Source organism: Metopolophium dirhodum, chromosome 1 (assembly GCF_019925205.1).
Source record: "Metopolophium dirhodum isolate CAU chromosome 1, ASM1992520v1, whole genome shotgun sequence".
Taxonomy (NCBI): Eukaryota; Metazoa; Arthropoda; class Insecta; order Hemiptera; family Aphididae; genus Metopolophium; species Metopolophium dirhodum.
Window position 1 is genome coordinate 57,352,945 of NC_083560.1, and position 22,431 is coordinate 57,375,375.

General features: G+C 32.8%; 1 protein-coding gene across 1 annotated transcript; it reads right to left on the reverse strand.

Annotated features, from left to right (window-relative positions):
- Positions 1–20,528, reverse strand: LOC132934855 (bicaudal D-related protein homolog). The gene is made up of 7 exons (XM_061001239.1): positions 19,414–20,528; positions 15,068–15,283; positions 11,974–12,171; positions 10,568–10,714; positions 7,101–7,616; positions 5,353–5,697; positions 1–1,735 (listed from the first exon to the last, which is right to left on the reverse strand). The coding sequence occupies exons 1-7, from the start codon at positions 20,032–20,034 to the stop codon at positions 1,505–1,507; spliced, it is 2,274 nt and encodes a 757-aa protein (XP_060857222.1). The 5' UTR covers positions 20,035–20,528; the 3' UTR covers positions 1–1,504.
- Between the last annotated feature and the right edge of the window lie 1,903 nt (positions 20,529–22,431).

The window sequence follows — 22,431 nt, forward strand, 5'->3', positions numbered from 1 at the left end:
TAATTTTCATACAAACATTTTTATTAAGATATGAAAAATTATTATTGTTATTTTTTTTAAGTACTTATATAACAACAGGTACATAGATTTATACACGAATAATTTGTGGATTATTTGGTTTCTATTTTTTTCTTTTTACAATAATGTAGGTACTTGGTTATAAATATAATGGTGAACGTGCTCTTAATACTATATCGTTCTTACAATAATATATAGGTAGTATAGTATAAGATACAATTTTAAATATCGATTATAATTAATACAACAATTGAATAATATATAATATTTATATAAGTAGATTCTAGTTGTATGTATACGTCTTAATGTATTATAGTATTTATATTAGCGAATAGTACAATATATTAGTTTATCGTTTATGTACAATGATACACCTACTTACACGAAAAGTATAATATTGGGCTAAGAAACTTATAGGATCAAAACGGGCAGTAAAAAACACGAAAAGTTTAAATATATAATTATTTACATAGTAAACTTGACAAAAAAAAAAATGTCTTGCGTGATAAAATTTAAGAACAGTAAATAATATTTTGTTATAAGTAATAATTATCCAATTAGTATTTTGTATTTTTGTACAACTTTTAAATTTGTTGAAATTTGTATTTGATAATAAAAACATACGGGTAATTATAAAGTGCACAATCTAATTATAATAAGATTGTAATTTATTATATTTTACACGTCTCGTGACATTTTGAACGTACTTAAGTATAATATTATACATTTGTACGACATAGTTATAAAAACACCAATTTAAGCTTTTGATTTTTTTAAAAGAACAAAATATCCGGAAATCTATAAATTTCAGTTTATGAGTTTCTATAGTTTCTTGTGTGAGCAATAATTTGAACAAATCCTAAAACTTCTCCACCTTAATATATAAATACATTATGACGTATAATATCATATCAATGAGTGTGCGCACGTGAGGTAACTTTTGTTATAAATATTTTGTACTAGTTTTTCAACACTACAGTCTAGAATATATATAAACAAATAAACTGAAACGAACCGCCAGATAAACTATGTACATACACTCATAAATGTTCTGGAAAGGGTCTATGACACGAACAGAGGCCAAAATAATTTTAGAAAATGACTATCACATGTTTACGATTTTGGAGAACTTCTTATTGTCTTACAGTTAGAAATTCGTGTGAAATTTGACGTGGACTTGTAGGGAAATAAAAGATAAAAAAACTATGCTTAGTATAGTATGTATAAAAAGCATTAACGGGGCACCGACAAGTCTATTATATTTAAGTAAGTCGACGATTAACGTAAACCAGATCGAAAATAAAAATAATAATGATGAAATCTATTTCTTATTTGTCCGTTTAAAACGTCGATTGGGTGCGATATGACTAATACGCGAACTTGATCCACTACACAATTATTCACAATATATTATTACAATGTTATATTATTGTCTATAATCGAACGGTCCACGACGTTTCTTAAATCAACAATATCGTTTGCCACGTCATCTGTTTGCGTTGCCTCCGCCGCCGGCAATCATCAGCAGCGAGTTCATGAGACCCGACGACCCGAGACTTCCCAAGCTCGAAGCCGACATGGAAGGGAATCCTCCGGTGCTGGAAAACTTTTGCTGATTTCCACCACCAAATTCGGCTGTACCAGTGGCCGAAGATTGCACCGGTGGTGCAAGCAGTTTCCTGCGCATCTGCTCATCGAGCAGAGCTTGCATGTCCATCTGAAACCATACAAATCATTAATTTATAGATTTTCATACAACACATATATATAAAATAATATTATTGGTCCAAGATAATATAAGGTACAATTGGGTGGAGCGAAGCGTAACCCTTATTCTATCCCCCAGTTCGACGCAATTTGTAATTGCTATCTCAGTATGTCCTCCGAATCAACTGGACCCAATCTTCACGAAACTTGAAAAAATTTTTAATAATATCTGAAAGGTGCATAGATTAAGATTGGTGTTTATAGATGTTGTCATTAAGTAATTATATTGTGTATGCATAGTAAAATTAAGATGTCCATACTTAGGCAGTAATCAACGTAGGAAAATATAGTAGGTATATATACTATATACATATATGTACAATTTTGTAATTTTCATACCTTTTTAGTTGTAATGAAAGTGATCAACATGTTATAAAAACCACCGAAGAAAAGAATTTCAATAATATTAAAGATCATAACAACAGTGATTGTGTTCAAACAGCAGAGAGTAATTGTTTTGGTAGTCGTATGATATGGTAAGTCATAAACCTATATTTTAAAGAACTTTTATTAGATTAGCTAAACTTTAGTACCTGGTATTTACCTATAAATGATACCTAAATATTTATCCAGTTTATGTAAATTTAATTAATTTAAAATTTCAAAATTGTATAGAGCTATGTTGCGTTAAAATATTGAAATTTTTAAAACAATTACCAGTTGTCTTAGTACTAAAAAATGTAAATATTGTACAAATAATATTTTTATTCATGAACGATTTGACCACCTCATGAGTTATTAATTAATTAATTAATTTATGTAGTTATTTGTTAGTGTTTATAATTCTGGTTTGATTTTAATATTAATATTTTTAAATTGTGTAGTCATGAATGCACTATTGTATCCTCTCTCCGACCCATGTACGATGTACATCATATCAAATTTGTGTTCAGATAAACTGTTACTTGTTGACTTTAAGATTAGAGTGAATTGGCTTATTATCAAACTTGAAGGTAATAATTTTATCTAATATATTTCATAGTATTTTATTAATATATTTATTTTAAAACAAGTAATGAACATTTTAAAATTGTTATAACTCACTTATTTAAAATTAAGATTTCAATAAAAGCATTTGAAGTGTTGAATATGGGCCAGAGATAGAAAACAAAAATAAGCGTAAATATAATTTTTTAATAATGTTTTTTTTTTACAACTGAAACTATGTAAAAAAATATTTTCAAAAACATAAATACTTTTTGAGATAATGAGTGTTTTTACGCTTAATAAATTACCCTGTATAGACAAAACTAAGATTTCTGCAGGTATATATACTTTTAATTTACTTATATGGTACCTTCGTACCACAATATAGCACTATTAAAAACAATTAAAATTTTACTTTTAAAGATGGCCTCTCACAAGAACTTTTTTTCGGCCAACTGAAACTGAATAAATTTAACAATTTGATTGATTATAGCTATGACCTCACTTCTGTTTAGGAGATAATATGATCCGTTTAACTGGCTATACTTATTTTCTAAGTTGATTATTGCTATTTTGAAGTAGGTACTTATATACTTACAAGTAAAAGTTTGAAGTATGAAAAACTTGATATATTTACAAAAAAATCCTAATAGTTTTTACTACTTTTTATTATTGTGTGGTGTTGTTGGTTTTTTCAACGACAACCTATATTTATGATTTCATTATCAAATATTACCAAATATTATTATGTAAAATTATTGAAAACCGAACAAATAGCTATTATTTTATTAATAAGTAAGCTGTATGCTCAAGTTTAGATCAGCGGAGTAAAATGGCAAGGAGTAGGTTAGTAGGTACCCCGCAAAAGTTATGGTCCACACTGCGGTTATGCTACAGCTCTGCACTTTATAGTGTATTAATCATCAGAGCCGTAGCAAGGCCTTGATGAAACTGGGTGGCACACGAAAAAAGGAGCAAAACTCAGAACAAAATATATCTATGTTATTATAAATGATATACATTTTATTTAGAATATCTGTAAAATAGTTACCCTAATTATATAGTAGCTAAACTATATAGTGTATTAGTGTACAGTGTATTTTGTATACATATTACAATTCATCAGTGTTTACAAAATAATATGACATTTTTATGCTGAGTGCCCGAGTGATAATATTATATATAAAGAGCTGTTGGTATACTTGGTAAACAATAATGTGTTTTAATTTTAATTTATTGTTTAAACAGCGCTGCTTATACCACACCTCAGCACACACGTTAAAATTCAACATAGGTAGTATATTTGAAAATTAATTTTCATTATTATTAAATAATAATTATTTGCAAGAATGTAATATGTAAATATCTTGGTGGTATACAAGAAGTTTATCATTTGTTGGTTTTTATCGATCAAATTTGAATCTAAATAACGTAAAAACATTTAATTTATTGATACATTAAAAAAATATTTAACAAAAATCATAATACTAAAATTTATTTAAAGTTGTGAAAAGAAATAATATTTGTCTAAATTATCTTTACACTAAGTATCTATTTTATTTTATTTTTATTTATTTTATACTAATGGCTATGTTTAATAAGGCACAAAGGTTAGATATTTATCAGTAGAGTAATATGGACAACTGGTTAGACAGTGATATGATATTTTAATCTTTAAGTCGGGTAAATATTTAAACATAAATTCAATCAGTCGTGAAAATTTTATTTTCATTAATGTATTTTAGCATATCTATTGAATATGTAAATTTATTTCTTAAATTTAATTTAAGAATTTCTTATTTTAATTTCTTATATTCATTAATAAGAAAAATATCAAGCATTTAAAATAGAGTTCAATTAATATAAAAAATATTTACTTCAAAAAATACAAAACATTTTTTAGTTTTTTTTAAAAATGTTTTATTATTTTTAATATTTATGGATTTGTATGTAATTTGTAGGTAATGTAGTTTTATAAAATAGTACATTTTTGTATATCAAGTGCAATTGTAGCTGAAGTGAATTGTTGATGTTATGTTAATAAATATCAATATAATTAATTGTTTTCCTATTAATATTATTAATTTAAAAATAAAATAAAATAAATTATATTATATACATTTTTCATATATTTGGTTGAGGTAAATTAATAAATTTACAAGGGCGGAAATATGTTAAATAGCCATTAGCTCCTTGTTATGGCTCTGCCAAACACCTCAACTTCTAATGATTGTTAATAATAAAATAAACTATTATTTTTTTTAAATATTCAATATTTGTACTTTATACGAAGAAAAATGTTGTTTAAATAAGTATCCCGCTTTCGATTATAAAATAAGAAATGTAGGTCGTCAGAAAATCATTAACAAAAATTTAAAACCTAAAAATGCACCAATGTCCAGGATGTATAGAAATGCTGTATTTCTGTGTTTCTTTTTTACAATTTTCATACATTTACCTAGGTGATAGGTACCTACTATTTTAGAAATTATACGATTTCATGACGGTTTAAATGAAACGGTAGATATGTGTGGCTGAGAAAATGTCAACTGAGTTTGTCATAACACAATCAGTGGGATTCCGGAGTTGTATACATATACATATACATATACAATTCGTATAGTTAGCTGAAATACGAACCTGCCACTGTTCCAACTGTTGGCTGAGTTCCACCTTCTGCCCGATGGCCTCCATCAGTTGACCGTTGGCCTGTAACACGTCCACCCGGGTCCGGGCCAGCTGCACCTGCACTGCGTTTTTCCTCCTTACCGCCCCATCCCGCTGTTCCCACGCTTTTCTCAGCAGTTCCGGGATTAACGACGTGTCCTTTTCGTCGGTACCGGACCCGGTAGTGGCGTCGGCGGCCTCTCCACTGCCCGCATCACCACATCGGACGCACTGAATTCGCATCGCGTCCATTTTGTCCCGCACAGCCAGATCACGTTCCTCCCGGGCTGCCTGTAGCTCCGCGTCTCTCACGGACAACTTTGTGTACAAAAACGAAAAATCAATACAATAGGAAAACCACGGTTATACGAGTTTATACATTTTTATAATAGATCTATTGGACAGGAAGAGACAGACAGCAATGATGAAAAGTATATTAATTTATATATGAAAGAACTTTGAATTTTTGCATTAAGAAGTACAAGTATGCAACAGCGAGCAGCCGTTTGAATTTTTCATTTTATTCAATACATTTTCAAATATTAATATATATAGAGGAATATTTGTTGAAATCCTATGCTTTTCAGAAACTATAATAATTATAGTTATTACCTATCATAATAATTGTGTATGAAAATGAAATTTATTATGAAGTTCACAACATATAATGTTAAATACACTCACATTTTGTTATTACTTATTAGGTATTAACTACTCGATTATGAAATAGTACATTGTTTTTTGGCAAGCACGTATCTCATTATTATATTATGTAATATTATCTTGTAAAGAGTGAACGATGTTATAAGTATAAGAACATTTTCTAGAAAGTCTACCTTAAAAAACGCAATCGATATATTGCGAAATGTTCCTCTATCGCAACAGCAATTACGAGAGGCACACATCCCAAGTATTTATCTTGGTAGGGGGGATTTATTCAGAAGACCAGAACTCATTAACTCGAAGGAAGTTTTATAAGTCATATTTTCCTTGAATACCAAAAATGCTAGTCTTTTGGGGTCGTCTCTTATATATCGTGGTGTATTTTTTCACTTTTTTGCTAGTTGTGCACTTTTTTTTATCTATTGTGGTACATGTCATAGCTTCTCTACAATATAACCTATTGTCACAATATTATATTATGTGTTTTAGCGAGTCTTGGTAAAACAGACGTTATCATCCGACCGCATCATTGTGTTGTATTCTGGCGGGTCGTGAAAGCTGTGGGGTGTTTTGGGTGTTGAAACATCCCATATCGGCCATATTTATGCAAAATATATACATAAGTACTAGGTTTATGATTCAGATTTATACAAAATATGTCGTCTTGACGTGGTTCCATTTAATACTTGATATCATTAATATGGAGGTTGATGATTACAATGGAAAGTGTGTCAAGCTCAACGAGTGTTTTATTTAAATATTAAACTAAAACACACCAGTACAAAATTTAAAACACACCCCAATTACGGGCTTTGCCACTGTGGGAGAGTGTTGTACAATGGCCACGTAAATCTAAATTATACGATTCAAGTTGTCTAATATCGTACACTGTTATATTATTATATATTGCTTTCGGGGACAATGGAAACTTGGGGACTTGGAGAAATCACTACGATAACCAGTCGAAACCCGCAAAAACGTAACAAATTATCCGGTCGGGCTTTTTTACGATTCTAGTGAAAGCGCTGACGGCGACCACCGCCTGCACTGGAACGTACCTCACACGTGAGCTCGGCCACCCGACCGTCTCGGTTGCGAACCAGCTCCGCTAGGTCAACGGGGCCTGTGGTCTTGACGCCGGCCGCCGTGCTCCCGTCTCCACCGCCGCCGCAGCCCATCAGCTTGAGCAGCCGGTACCTGGTGCTGGCCGACAACTCCGGCGAAACGGCGTCCGCTTGGCCGGCCCGGCGCTCGAGCGCATCGCACAGTCGGGTCACCAACCGTTCGGCGTCCGACCCGAAGTCGTTGGGGTCGTTGGGCCGATGCTCCGTCAGGTCTACGTCGACCATGGGCGGCGCAGTACCAGCGGCCGTCTGCGTGCTGGCCGCCTCGGCTTGTTCCAGTTCGGCCAACAGCGACATGGGCTGCGATTCGGTACCGCCAGAGCCATTCGTCCGGGACGTCGTCGTGCCACCGATGCTGTTGCACGAAGCGCACTTTCCCCCTCGTCCTCTCCAGTCCCCTGCACCACCCGAACAGAGCGCGTCGTCCAACTGCTTGGCCAACATAGCCGACTGTATAGGAAAACAAACGATATTATAGGTAGATTATACATTTAGAGGCCGGAATAATATTCTCTTAAAATAGGCAAAATAAAACGCTAATATTTTCTTAAAAAGTTGAAAATATTCTTCTAATATTCTTTAAGAATCATAATAAAATATGCAAATAATATGCTTTTAAATTAATATATTCTCTTAAATCAAAAATATACTTTTATATGCAAAAGAATAAAAAAAATACTAATATAAATAGGTTTATAGGCAATAATACATAATACAGCTTAAAAAAAAACTCCAACTCTTAGTCGACAGACTGAAAAGTGGACTGCACTGTCGCCACATAGCAACACAAAATATCGAAAATCTTTAAAAAAAAAGAATCGATATAATATTCTCTAATATTCTTTATTATACGAAATATTCTTTTAAATTGAAATATTCTGAAAATACGCAAAAAAAACTTTTGCCATTCATTTAAATGTTTCATGATTTGTAAAGATTTCGAACCCCCGTCTGACTGCATAGACTAAAAAATAAATATAATTCCGGCCTCTGGTTATAATATACATTTTACAGGCACGCGACTGGTGTAATATATTGTATCCTGGCTGTGTTTGATATATGTGAGCATACAATATAATAGAGTATATAGAATGAGTAATGGTGTACCTACTATATAATATGATGTTAGCAAAAAACTTTAACCAATCGCAATAGTTAAAATTGGTCTAAATAATTAATAAATAATTATTATATTGTGATTTATAGTCTATACTTTATATGTGTATAGATAATTAGTGGAGCTTTAAGTTTACATTTTGAAAACTAATAGTTGGATAATTTCTTTTGATTAGGTATATATTAATATTGTCGTCACAGATATCAAAAACTCTACCTGAAGATTTAACTTCATCATTATTTTTACTAAACTAAAACAAAATTTATTTTGAGAGTAATAGAATTTTAACATTTTTTTACTAAGCATTTCATAAAACAATATTTTTTGAATTGTTCCTTAAATTTATATGATATGCCACTAAATCAAATTATCATCTTATTCAACGCACAATTTGTTTTCTTTGAGTCACGCGCAATATATCAAATTTGAATTCAGTAGAACCAATATAGTGTTGTTAGCTTAAATATCAAAGTGAAAGAAATGAACAAACTTTTATCGAATTTATAGGTAAGAAAATTATACAGGTATTTTATGACCTTTCAATATCTCTTCGATACATGAGAATAGAGTGATTGTATTATGCGTGTTTATTTTGTGTCGGAAGACAGCTTTTTTTTATTAAAAAATGCATTGATTTTCAACTTTAAGGGCGGTTTCTGGAGGAGATTTGTATTTAGTTGGTTCTTCGGGTGGTCAAAAGTAAAAAAGTGCTTTTCAAAATAACCGGGAAAAGTTTATGCAAAACCAATTGTTAAAAAAATGTATTTTGATTTTTGGTGTAACTCAAAAATAATTACTTGACATTTTTAACAAATGCTAATCTTTTTGAGCTAATTATAGACATTAATGTATTTGAATTTTTTACTCTATAAATGTCAAAAGAAATTTTCTCTTTAATAACCTTGAAAATTTTCAATTACATTAATGTAATACATGGTTTCTCATAAGTTGTTCATATACGACAGGTAGGTAATGAGGGAATTTTTTTTGAAAACATAATTTTGATAAAATCAATTTTGTTTTGTTGTAATTTAAAAATTAACAATTGTAGAAGCTTGAAATATTCACCAGATTAGCATTTTTCTAAAAATTATATAGGTAATTTTCAACATACTTTGACTATAATTTTTTACTATTTATAAACATTTTAAATTTTTAATTTCCTATTTTTATTTTAGTTTGTTTTCAATAAATTAATGTATTGTATAAATTTTCTATGTGAGTACAAAACTTGAAAATTTAACACAAAACTCCTTACAAAATAATCTTACAGGAACTAAAAATTATTGAAAACACATAGGAGTCACAATATTTTATTTATATTCGTTAAAAATTTGAATTTTGATGAAATTCGTCAAAATTGCCAAAATATTTGAATTATTTTGTAGTTAATTTTTAATATTCATACCTATGATTAAAAAATTGTAATACAAGATCCTAAAATTGTATGACTAAATTTGATGAAATTGGATATTCACGCAAAAATAATAATTTCTTATCAAACGATTTTCTTATTTTGTTATAATTCAAAATCGAATACTTGATATTTACACCTAATGATTAGTATTATTTTAGATATATTATTATTTTCTATACATTGTATTATATTCACTCTTTTTGAGTTATTTATAGACATTTAACTTTATTTAAAAATTTTTTTATTGCTGTAAGAATATTTAATAAGAAGCCTTGTGTTAAATTGTTAAGCTTTTTTACACATGGAGAAAATATGTATACCTAATAAACAAATAGAAAACAAATTAAAAGAGTAGAAAATTGAAAATGCCTATAAATAGTACAAAATGAGTCAAAATATTTTGAAAATTACCTGTATATTATTTTTAGTAAACGATAATCTAGTGAATATTTCAAGACTCTACGATTGTTAATTCTTGAATTACAACTAAATAAAATTGTTATTTATCTATTATTTTGAAAAGTGGTGGGAGTTATTACTTTTTCCAAAATACCAACCAGATTCAAATTTCTACCAGAAAATACACACAATACACATTGTACAACCAATACTCATTATGCTTCGCTCTGAATCAAATAGGTACATATAAAATAATATTAAATACACTCTTACAGTGCTATGTGAAATACATTTTGACTGAATCTTTAATATTTCAATGAAGTAACAAAAAAATGTGAAATACTTTAAAGCTTAAATTCACAACCTTGCTTAGGTACATATTATAATCCTAATACCTATAGAAGTACTAAGTATATGTGCGAGTATAATAATATATCACTGTAAGAATAAGATATCCGTCAAACTTACCCTGTGCTCGTAATGGTTCGCCTCAGCCCGGCATTCGGCCAACTGGCGATCTTTGAGTTCGAGAAGTTCGGCCAACCGATCACGGTCGGACCGCAATTCGGCCATCCTCTTCTGCAGCCGCTGTTTCTCCGCAGCTTTCATATCGATCTAGAAATAGTTACCACCCGTTTGTTTTATTCTATACATAAAGTTTACCCAGTCGACACTGTCCAATAATGTTACAGGAACAAATACTTTTAAAAGAGATTTATTTTATTTTTAAAGTTTTATACTTACAGGTAGTTTAAGTATAATAACTAATAAATAATAACTATAACAAGCATCTTTTATCGTGGATTTACTATTATTGATAATGACATAATTCTTATTCTTTAATCATTTTAAGGTTATTTTTTTACGCTTCCGTAGAATTGATTAAATCATCATATGATTATTTGATTGTGAGAAGTCATTTCTGGCAGTAAATTTAAAAAACTTGTACCCATCTATACATTTTTTAACTTAAACATTTGTCTTCGACTGTATTTTTAATTTAAAAGAACATAGAGTATTTTCACATAATACAGATTATACAATAAGTAATTTGGAGATAAATCAATAAAATTTAATAAATGCGTCACTAATAAGGTGCGTGTGGAAAAGATTACAATAATAATTTTATAATGAACGCTAACATTTTTTTAAACCTATTTGAAAGTATTAAACTACATTAAAGGTAAATATAATCTTATTAATCTTTACAGCCCTTTAATTAACAATAATTTTTTCTCCATACATTGATTTAGTATCCTTTTAAACATAATGATAAGTAGGTACCTATGACCTATATAATAATGGCCAATAGAAAATAATATAATGAAATAACAGTTTTAATACCAAAAATAGTCTATTGAACCTACTTCATAAATCAGAATTATAGTATTTACATAACTATTTAAATATCAAATCTCAAATAAAACACCACTTTGAAGCTTATATATTTATTAGGTGGTGGACGTTGTTCGATTAATATATTTTATTATTATTAATAACAAAAAAACCGATAAAAAATTTACTTAAACAAAATCCCAACATTATATTTCAGTTTAATAAATTATTATATTATTTAGATATTAAATACAATCATGATGTGTAAATGTGTAATATAATACAATTTTATAAAAATAGATTATCTTAGTAGGTATATGAACTATAAATATTAATTAAAGTATTATAATTTCTAAGTATTAAATATAAATATTGACAGTCGATCGTTGGTGTAATGGCCAAATTCCGATTTATCTATTAATCGCCAACAACCGACTGCGAGCCAAACAGACGAATCGATCGATCGATTGTCGAATATATGATCAAATTATAATTTAATACAACAATGTAAAACGGACAAAAATAGCATATGCATTTACCTCATCACGCAATACGTCCAGGCTGCGGTAGTCGTCGGGTGTTAGCGACCCATAATCGGTGGTGGACCCACCATTGGTCATGGACGCGGGCGATCCAACTCCTCCGATTCCTGTCCATTTTCCGCTGCCATGTTGTGGCTGTTGCGCGTCTTCCAGCAGACGGCACTTGTGCCGAAGCTCTGCTTCTGCTTGAGAAAGCTGCAACGCAGAAAAAGTAATTTAATATTATGTCATATAATACAAATTATAGGTATATGTGCCTAGGGATAAGGTAATGGTAGTATATTGATGGTTATTGATTGTTATATTACTATATTTTATAACAAGTACGTTACATACATAACATGACGGCGGCAGGGTTGGTCGGCTGACCTGTAAGATTTACGGGTCTCAGGAGGTTCTTATTATAGTGCCGTTTTTTTCAGTAAGTAGGTACATTTGTATACAAAAGTATGTACCTAATATCTATTATCTATTAGTATTTTCATTTTATTTCAATACTAATAGTTTTATTTTTTATTTTCTACCGTCATACTTTAGTATAGTATTTTATTCAGTTAAAATAATCAATTATGTAGGTATTTGCTTTATGTTGATTATAACTGTTTTATTACAATTAGTAAAAAAAAACTATTGTATTATACAAAATAATAATAAAAACAAAGAAAAAAGACAGAAAGTAGGTAACCGCTCTGCTGTACAATACGAGTCAAATGTACCTCGTCATTGAGTAGGTCACTGATAGATGTGTTCAATTTGAATTCAATGATAAATCATTGCATGTGAAAAACTGTATTCTGAGCGATAACGGACCGTCAGTCTATTATTATATTAATATATGGCTATTAATTAAATTTTTTTAACTTACTATTAGTAACATGGTATAAATAGGTACAGCATAAAATTAAACTAGATAATATTATAATAGTATAATAATATAAGTACATAAAAAGATTCAAGTATTCCAGACAAAAATTATTTTTGAATTACAACAAAATACGAAAATCGTGTGATGAGTACTCAAAGAAATACGATTGAAAATGTTGACAATACACAATTGTCGATGCTTAACAATATAAACTTTTTCACTAAGAACATTTTTTGTTTATTTAATGTTTATTCAAATGTTAGGGATAATAATATAATTTTATTGATATGAATATGGTGTATTATTAATTATAATATTTTGAAAAATAAACTGTTATTTTATTGACAGTACAAATCGTAAAGTTGATAATTTAGCACCGTTGATTCTACAAAAATATTATCAGTGTGATAAAATTATTTATAAGTATAAACATGAGTACTGTTGATTTTACAATAATGTAATGAGTAGGATAAAAATGTTGTCACTGTGATAATTTACTGCACGGCTCACCGTCAAACCTAACTATACCGGCTAAACGTATTTGTCCCCTGTTTGTTCTTTATCAAACGTCAATTTCTAGAAATCGTTAAATTATGCCTGAAAATATTTGTAGAACATGCTCAACTTTTTTTTTAAATCCAGTTTTAACAAATTTTGAAACAACTTGTAAAATAGCTATAATGACAACTTACAGATAACCTTGTATTCAATTGTCAAGGTTGTTGACCTAGTGAACAATTTTATTGACACTGTAAATGTCTATGTATATATTTATAGTTCCAAAACCGTTAAAACTTAAAATATCTAGAAAATGGTAGAAACAAATATATTTATATAAACATGCTTCACTCTGAATCTAATATAATATGCTAGGTACCTACCTATAAAGTATTATTATATTATTATTTATTTAAACTTTCATAATTACATACTTACATCGGTTTTTTATATTTAAATATTAACATACATTTTTATATTAAGACACCTGTTGCCATTGTAATTTTGTACACAAAAATACGCTCTGCCAGAATAATGATACTGTTCTGTAAAATCAACCAAATTTGATAATTTTTTTTTAACTATAGAGGGTAATATTCTACAGGCGGCATGAAACTCCGTTTTTCAATATTTTAATCGCAAACTTAATAATTTGTCTCCAAAACTAAAATATAATTTAATTTAAGTTTTAGAATAGATAACGGTGTACAACAATTTAAATAGTTATCTTTATGACTATATTATTATTATTACAATTTATACGAACAATGAATGTAGGTTAGGTTGAATAATAAATTAATAAATTTAATAAATTAAGTTTGTATTTTGATGATTGATATTGACTTCGAATCTAGAAATATTAAACGAAATTTAATATTTAAGGTACCATAGGTGCGTTTGTCAATCGTCATTCTTTAATTTGGTTCATATTAATCGTGATCTAAGAGTTCAGACTAAATTATTTGATACTCGATCGTAGGACGAGAGAGGACCAACCCTATCCCATACGGGATTTATCTGGGCATCTGCAGATTTATATATTATGTTATACAAAGTATTCTTTTACAGACACTCATTTTCTCAAAAAAGTTTTAATGTCATAAATAACTTTTTATTTAGATAGGTAATTTGAAGTCATTAAAAAACAAAATTTTTTCTAAGTATTTTTTAATTTTTATCGCTATAATTTTTAAGTGTTTTATTTTATTGAGTGACAACACTTTTTATTTTCTGAAGTAGAATACTTATGTTGGACTTTTAATATATAAAAATTGAATTTTGAACGACTTATTAGTTAGTTATAAGTACCCAAATTAGGTATAGTTAAGAGGAGTGGTGTAGTGCGGACTAATAGTTTGCTGCGTATCCATGTGCCACTCCATTTCGCAACTAAACTTTAAATACTTAAAACTAGTTAGTTTTCGAGAAAATAAGTGATTAGTGATTGTCTTTTAAGGCTTCACCTTGTATATATAATCATTAGTCCTACATAGTATTGCCTGCCTATAAAATGGAATAAACCAGTGTTTTTCCACGTGTTAAGGGCGATAACTTAAAAGGTGAAAAGTTCCATATTATATAATATTATATAGGTACAGAAATAGGTGACCAAAAGCTAGATCACTGCAACATATTACGTAACAATATGTAACTCGTCATGATTATAATAATATCATAACTGATATAACACTCTACGCCTAGTACATTATAAACACATTAAATACGAACCTCTCTGATGTGCGACTGCAATCTGCCATTCTGGTCCGTGAGCTCTCGGACCACTGCTCGTTTCTGTTTATCCGCCTCGCGCAGCTGACGTTCCCGGCTGTCGAGTACCGCCTGCAGATCCCTGAGATCGGCCTGCAGCTCGTGACACCGTTGCTCGCACTCGGCCCTGGCCTGTGCCAACTGTCTACGTAACCGGTGGCGGTCCTGTTCGATCTCCTATTGCGGCGAAACAAAAACAAAAATGGTACAATGTATAAATAATTGATTCACGTCTCGTTTTGTCGATATATATTATAATAGATAGGTATGTCACTATATGTCATGATTTCATGAGGTACCTATATAATAATATGTAAATGAGGATCGATGAGGGAATGAGGATATAATATTATTGTTGTTCACGCAAATCCGCATAAATTATCATATTTGAGAAAAAAATATTTGAATCTCAGATTTAATATGAGTCATAATATTATAATAATATGTATTAAACGATTCATGAGTCATGACTATCCATAAGTATCAAGTGTCTCATATTGCAATGTTGCCCAACCTAATTCTCGTGGCCCTCGAGACTCGGCAGTATTGATTGATTGTTGTATTCGAGATATGGTTAAAAGTTTAAACCATTATTGTTTGTTGACTATAATACGTCATATTATATTATATACCTATTTATAAATTTATAATCAATGGTTTTAAGTTAATAACAAAACTTTCGTTTTTCAATTGGTTGAATTTTATTCAAAATTAATTCAATATTTCCATCTTTACGATTCTTATATAAACGATTAGTGTTTTCAAGAATGTAGAAATATGTATATCGGAATAATCTGATAATAACCCAAATCAGTTCAATTAAAAATGGTGTTCCATACTACCTGTCCACCTATATATTTGTTGCAATTTTTCGCAAGTTCAAGTACGTCAAAGACTTCTGACAATATTAATTTTTTAAAAAACAAAACTAACCCAATTTTATATGATTGATAGGAGTGCATAAAACTTTCGAATAATACAATTCCTATATAATATATACAGCGTATCCAGACTCCTACCCAAAAAAAAACTCGAATCACTTATATACAATTTAAAAATCCACGCATTATCATCAGACCCGTTATTTTAATTTACAACAAGCTCCGTGCATACAACTTAAATGAATATTAATGACGGAAAAATACTGTACATTTCGTGTCAGTGCCAATCGGACGTGGGATTATATGATAAATGTATTTAAATTCGCCATTCCCTTGGCCGAGCTATAGATATATACGCCTCCGTGTAGCGCCATATATTGTACGTACATTTATTATATGTCTGACCGCTATAATACACCTGCAATCTGACTATGTGTATACATATTGCGCACAGCGAAGGTTGGCCAACGACCAGAGGGCAAAAGCGATATTATATTATGACTAATTCCCTAAACCAAACTCATAATCAAATCGCCAATATTTTTGCACGCGTGGAAAGGGTAGGTACGCGGGCGGCGTATTTCAGCTATCGCCGCAAACGATCGGAGACCGTATATATAAAAATATAATACCTGACTTTTATATATTATTATATGTTTATTATTACTGAATTATAATACAAGAAAAGTCGTGCGAGACCATAATATCGAGGGACACGTGCGCCACTAATGATTTTATAGCCGCCAAACGGTAATGTACGTATATCGTGCTTGTTGTCGATTACGTCACGGTGTTTGAGTGTACCCTTTCGCCGCCGTCCGGGTCGCGTTCCCCATCAGACCAGAGTGTTTCAAACCGCAGCCTATATATACACGATATACCTATGCTACGATATCATAAGATACACCACAACCGCGGTGTGCCCTGCTCTCACAACAGACGATATATATTATTTAAACGCAGAGCGCCGTTCTGGCTGCGAGACCTTGGTCCACAACAACGCCATACCGAAGGAGAGGGGCTGGTGGGGAGTTGCGCGCGGATTACGATAGCGACTATATATATTCTATGCGAAATCTCGCGCATTGTTTGATTATGTTTTTTTTCGCGATTCGCATTGACAAGCCGACAGATATATATACATATAAATAAATGTTTCTTTGTTTGTCCTCTATAGAGACTCAAAAACCATTGGACCATTTTGAACAAAAATTTAGTATATCAATATAGATTCCACGAGATTCGCGGAGAGTGTTTATAGCTTTTTATTAAACCCCCATATATGCTGCTACAGGATGGCTAGCACATATGCATTTAGCTTTGGCTCACAAAAATCGAACATCTTATTTGGTTTTTTTAAATGGGTGCCATTATAGTTACAGATTATATTGCTATAGATATTATAATTAATAGAAATATTAAATATGAAATATATAAAAATGTTAAAAATATATTTAAAAGTAAACAAATCTTAAAATCCAATACAAATATAAACACAATACCTATTACAATGATTACTTTCATGATTTTCTTTCTTAACTATGGACATATTTTTGGTGTATATAATATTATGTATATAAACACATTGAAAAACAAACATCAATATTGACGATATCGGATTTACTTCGGCCGCATTGTAAGCATTCGTTAAATCTATCTCATTTTTTTTGTGTTGTTATCAAAAATATATTCAGTATATTATAAAGAGGTGGAAAATCATAAAACCAATCATTGTAATTTATTATTGTATTTGAATAGTATTTAGGTATTTCAACAGAATCAACCGGAAAACGATAGAAAGACAGATTAATTATTTTAACCCGGCCAAAGTCTGGCAAAACAGCTACCTTTAGTAATATACCGTATGTCCGCGAAAACTGGGTACACTCTATAACTCAGATACCTACTTTACTCAGTACGCTATACATATTTTAGATCTCTGTCTGTGGGATATTGATGATCCATTAGTCTAGTTTCATGTCCCGCAAACAGAATTCAAAAATATGGAATAGGGTACTGAGTAATATGGGTAATTTAATTATACAGTGTGTAGGGCACACTGTATAATTCAATCGTTTTCGCGGACACAGTCACACAATATTATACAAATAAAAAAATGTAAACATATACAATATTCATAATACGCGTATTACCCTGGAACACGCATACCAACGGCAATCTCAGCCGCGGTAATGTTCGGCCTGCAAAAAGTCTGCAGTAATATTATTTTTCCTATGCGTACCTTATATCTATATGGGACGAAAACGGATGCTGCAATAGCTGTAGCGCTGCGGGGGTGGTGGGGGTGCGGAACGGGGGAGGCTACGAGTACGCGCTTTCACTTACGGCTATTTGCAGGTAGGTATCTATAGCCGGCTATAGATATAACAGCAGCCGACGACGACAATAGCGCCGCCGAGTCGGAAGAGTGAGAGCGTGACGACGGCGGCGGCGTACAATGGCGGCCTCGGCAGTGGCGGCAACAATACGCGCGACCCGCCGAGCAGCTGCCAAACGATTTAAATATATATGCGTATAAAAATGTACAGGTATAATAAGCGCGGTAGATGGAATCGTTGTACTTATAGCGAATCGCCGAGCCGAAGAACATTGTTACACACGGCACTACGGCCACGGAGTCGTTTATACGGGAGCCGGTCGGTATAATCGTTTTAATCACGCGCGCGTGTCTGCTGTCGTCCGCGGGCTCTGCTGCTGCTGTCGACGGTCGTTGTCGTCTGTCTCACTCGCTCGAATTTGAGACTCGACTTCGTGTGTGGCGTAGTGAAAAAAAAAAGTATTTTGGTTGCCAGTCCATATAGGTAAAACTATAGGTGAGGTGATAAGTCACGATAAATGTTTTCTTTGACGAGTCTCTGTATAAAATTGGCAAGCAACGCGAGTACCAGCCAATATTATGCTGGAAGACTGTTCGTCTTAAATTTGTCTATTCGTGATATTGAAAGAGAGATACAATATAAGCTGTCGACTTTAGATTATAGAGAACGATGACATATGGGAATTATATAATTTAAAAGACAGAATATTTCCTTCCGGGAGAGGGAAAAGGACGATGATGAGAAAAAAATTATTATTATTACTCTACGTTTATATTGTGGTGACGTTAAAACCATGAACTAATAGTAGTAGTAGTTCATGGTTAAAACCACGGTCTTAGAAGATCTTCTAAAACTGTGGTTAAAATGGATTTTAATCCGCAGATACTCTCTTTCTTACTGACATAATAATTTGAGTAATCTTATTTACCATTAAAAATAAACAACTATTCGTGGATCCAAAACCGTTTTGACGTCTTCAAAGTTGTTAAACATTTTTTTTTAATTACGTTTACCATATGTACATGTAGACTAATAGTAATAATTATAATATTCGGTCACAATGTTATATAATCGTTTTGTCATGTACCTCCAACTTGTCGCCATACTCCTCAGCCAGCCGCTCGTTCATCAGTGATAGTTCATCGTTTTTGGCCAACAGTGCCTTGCCGAGACGGGCGGCCAGCACCAGGTCCTTGTTCTTCTGTCTGAGCTCTTCGGCCACCATACCGGTCGTACCACCGGCTCCGCCGTCGGACACCGAATCACGCAGTGAGTTTCCGGGCTCACTTTCGACGGCCAGATGACGATCTAGCAGTTCCAAGTCATCCAGGTCGACCAGTTGTTGCTGTAAGTCCTTGAGCCGCTTGGCAGCCACCGGTGGAGGCTGTACGCCGACTACGCCGCGTCCGCCAAACTCGGCTTCCACGCCATCCATGCCACCGTCGTCGTCGTCGTCCTCATCGTCGTCCGATGACGATACCGGCGACGACGAGCAGCTGCTGGTCGAACTCCGAGACACCTGTGGATTCCGGTCGTTTCCGCCTAACCGTCGCCGCCGCCGTCCCGAAGATGTCAATGCCGGGATATCGCTTGACGGCAGCGGTACGACTGTCTGTTGTCTCATAGTCGCCGCCACCGATGGTTCGCCGCCACCGACGCACCGATTGTCGGCTGTCGGAGGAGTGGTGGCCGCCACGGCTGCGGCCATCGCGATGTTCGTCACCGGGTGCAAATCAGGTTCGATATCAACCAAAATCGTTTTTTTACGCGAGTCGCTGGCGGTACGGCAGCCATCTGTGGCAGTGTTACGACCCTGCGACGGTCTAGCCGCGGAGTTACGATAACTGCAGACAATACGACGAGGAGCAGAGGTCTGCACAAGTGCAACAACGGTGATGCACTTTTCGTTTACTTACGCACAGAGGTCCAACGACGTCAGTTCGCTGAGATCGAATACTGATCGACAAAACTATATCTGCAGCAGGATCGTCGAAAACGCTGCACAAACGGATCTGCGGACAATCTTCCGCCACTGCGCGTACCGTCGGTATGAACGAAGTGGCCGCCGACCGCGCGTGACGCCTGCGAATACTACGGCAGCAGCGGAGAGGAGAGGGCCACGGCGAGAGAAAGAAACCTCGGCCTCGGCTTCTCCTTCCAAAGGCGACGCGCCACCGTCACCACTGCTTGGCGAACCGTGACAGCCGCGGCCGCCGCTGTCGCCTCCGCTCGGCGGCCGCAACCTTCACCCCTTCTCCCGTCAAGCGGTGCGGCGGCGGCGGCGGCGAGTGTTGCGCGTTTACCTACACGAACATTATTATATTATTATTATAACACACAACGACACGACGCCTACGTCGTCATCGTTATTGTTGTTATTATTTTTCGCTCTTGTACCGTACAGCGCGTACAATACGCATATTATTGTTATTTATATAACGCGTTGTTTTGTTATTGTTGCGCAGTATACCTACCTCTATGTAGCTGTACACAATATACTCATGCAGCAGCAGCGCGTGCGTTGATTTGGTACACGCATATAGGTATATAGGTATGTAACGGTACCTATTATGCGCGCACCTACGCGATTATAATACTGTTTTGCTGTTGCATACTTAGGTGGCTAGGTGTTGGACTCATAATATAATATGCAATCGTTAATGCGCGTTTGAGTTATAATATTCAAGTTCATCAATCGTATATCAAAATATAATTTTTTTAACCGCGTTATAAGCCTGAAAAGGAATTCATATGCATTTAACTCCCGAGTTGACTTGCGATCTAACACCCGTTAATCTAGATGCATCGTTAACGGTTGTACATAACCGTCGTAAAATGTTAATGTTATATACTACACGGATAAAGTAAATGTAATTGAGTATGCGAGCATATAGGCACACCGTATACTGTATACCTATGCAGCGACAGCATAATAAGTATAAGCATAATATTATATTATGCGTACTTTGTTACGATTTTTAGCGAATATTGTTATTAGTGTCAACGAAGCGGCGAGTTACCGCCTACCGGTCGTTTTCGAAAACCCGGAACCGTTGCGCCGAGAAACAAAACCACCTAACGGATGTAACGACATGACTAATTCGCGAAGACCGCTGCCGCTCCCGTAGTGTCTCCGCGCGTACATAATAGGTATATATATACCTACACAATATGTTATGACTAATGTGAGTATAACAAGTACCTACCTACTCTATGCACGGTGTGATTCACAGTTATAATTATTATTGTAATATTATTATCATTTATTTTAATAATTGCTAGGTATTATTTATTTTTTTTTTTCGCATTTAGATATATAACTCGACCGGTTATTATATTTCGTACCAGTGGCAATGCAGCTAGTGGGCAGTCCATATGGTATATATTATAATTTATAGTATATTTTCAGTAAACATTTTGTGCTGATATACTTTGAAAAATCTTGTTTGATTACAGATTATTATTAATTATTATATAAGTATATGATAGTAATAATATGCACGAACAATATCAACGCAATTTACAAGTCGTGGGAATAAAAATTAAAACGTAATTTAAATGCAAATACAACTCAGAACAAATTTCGTGGGGGGGGGGGGGGGGCGGGGGCAGCTTGTATAACATAATCTATAGATTAAATGAGTTACAAGTTAAAAGTTATAATATTTAAGTAAAAAATGATTTCATCTATCATTTTGAAGGAATTTGAACCACGCCTATATTAATTCTTGTGTATATTATATATTATTATGCAGATTGACATTTGAAATTGCTAAAATTACGTAACTTTCGAAAAGTAGTTTTTGAATTTACATTTATTATAGTCTTACTGATTGCAGAATTTATTATAATATAATATTTATAGCACTCTTGCAGATTAATGTTTGTTGGTTCATCAGAAGAATATTCTTTGAGGGGCCCCCATTAAGGAAAACCGTTTTTTCCTGAAAAATAAATAACGATGAAACGCTAGTTTTCACAGCCAGAATTTAGCATTGAGTTTAAACATTGAAATCATAGAAATCTTAAATTGTATTGGATTATAATATCGCCCACAATAGTATCTCTTATTAAACTCTAATAAATGTACGGTTGTTAGTGTGAT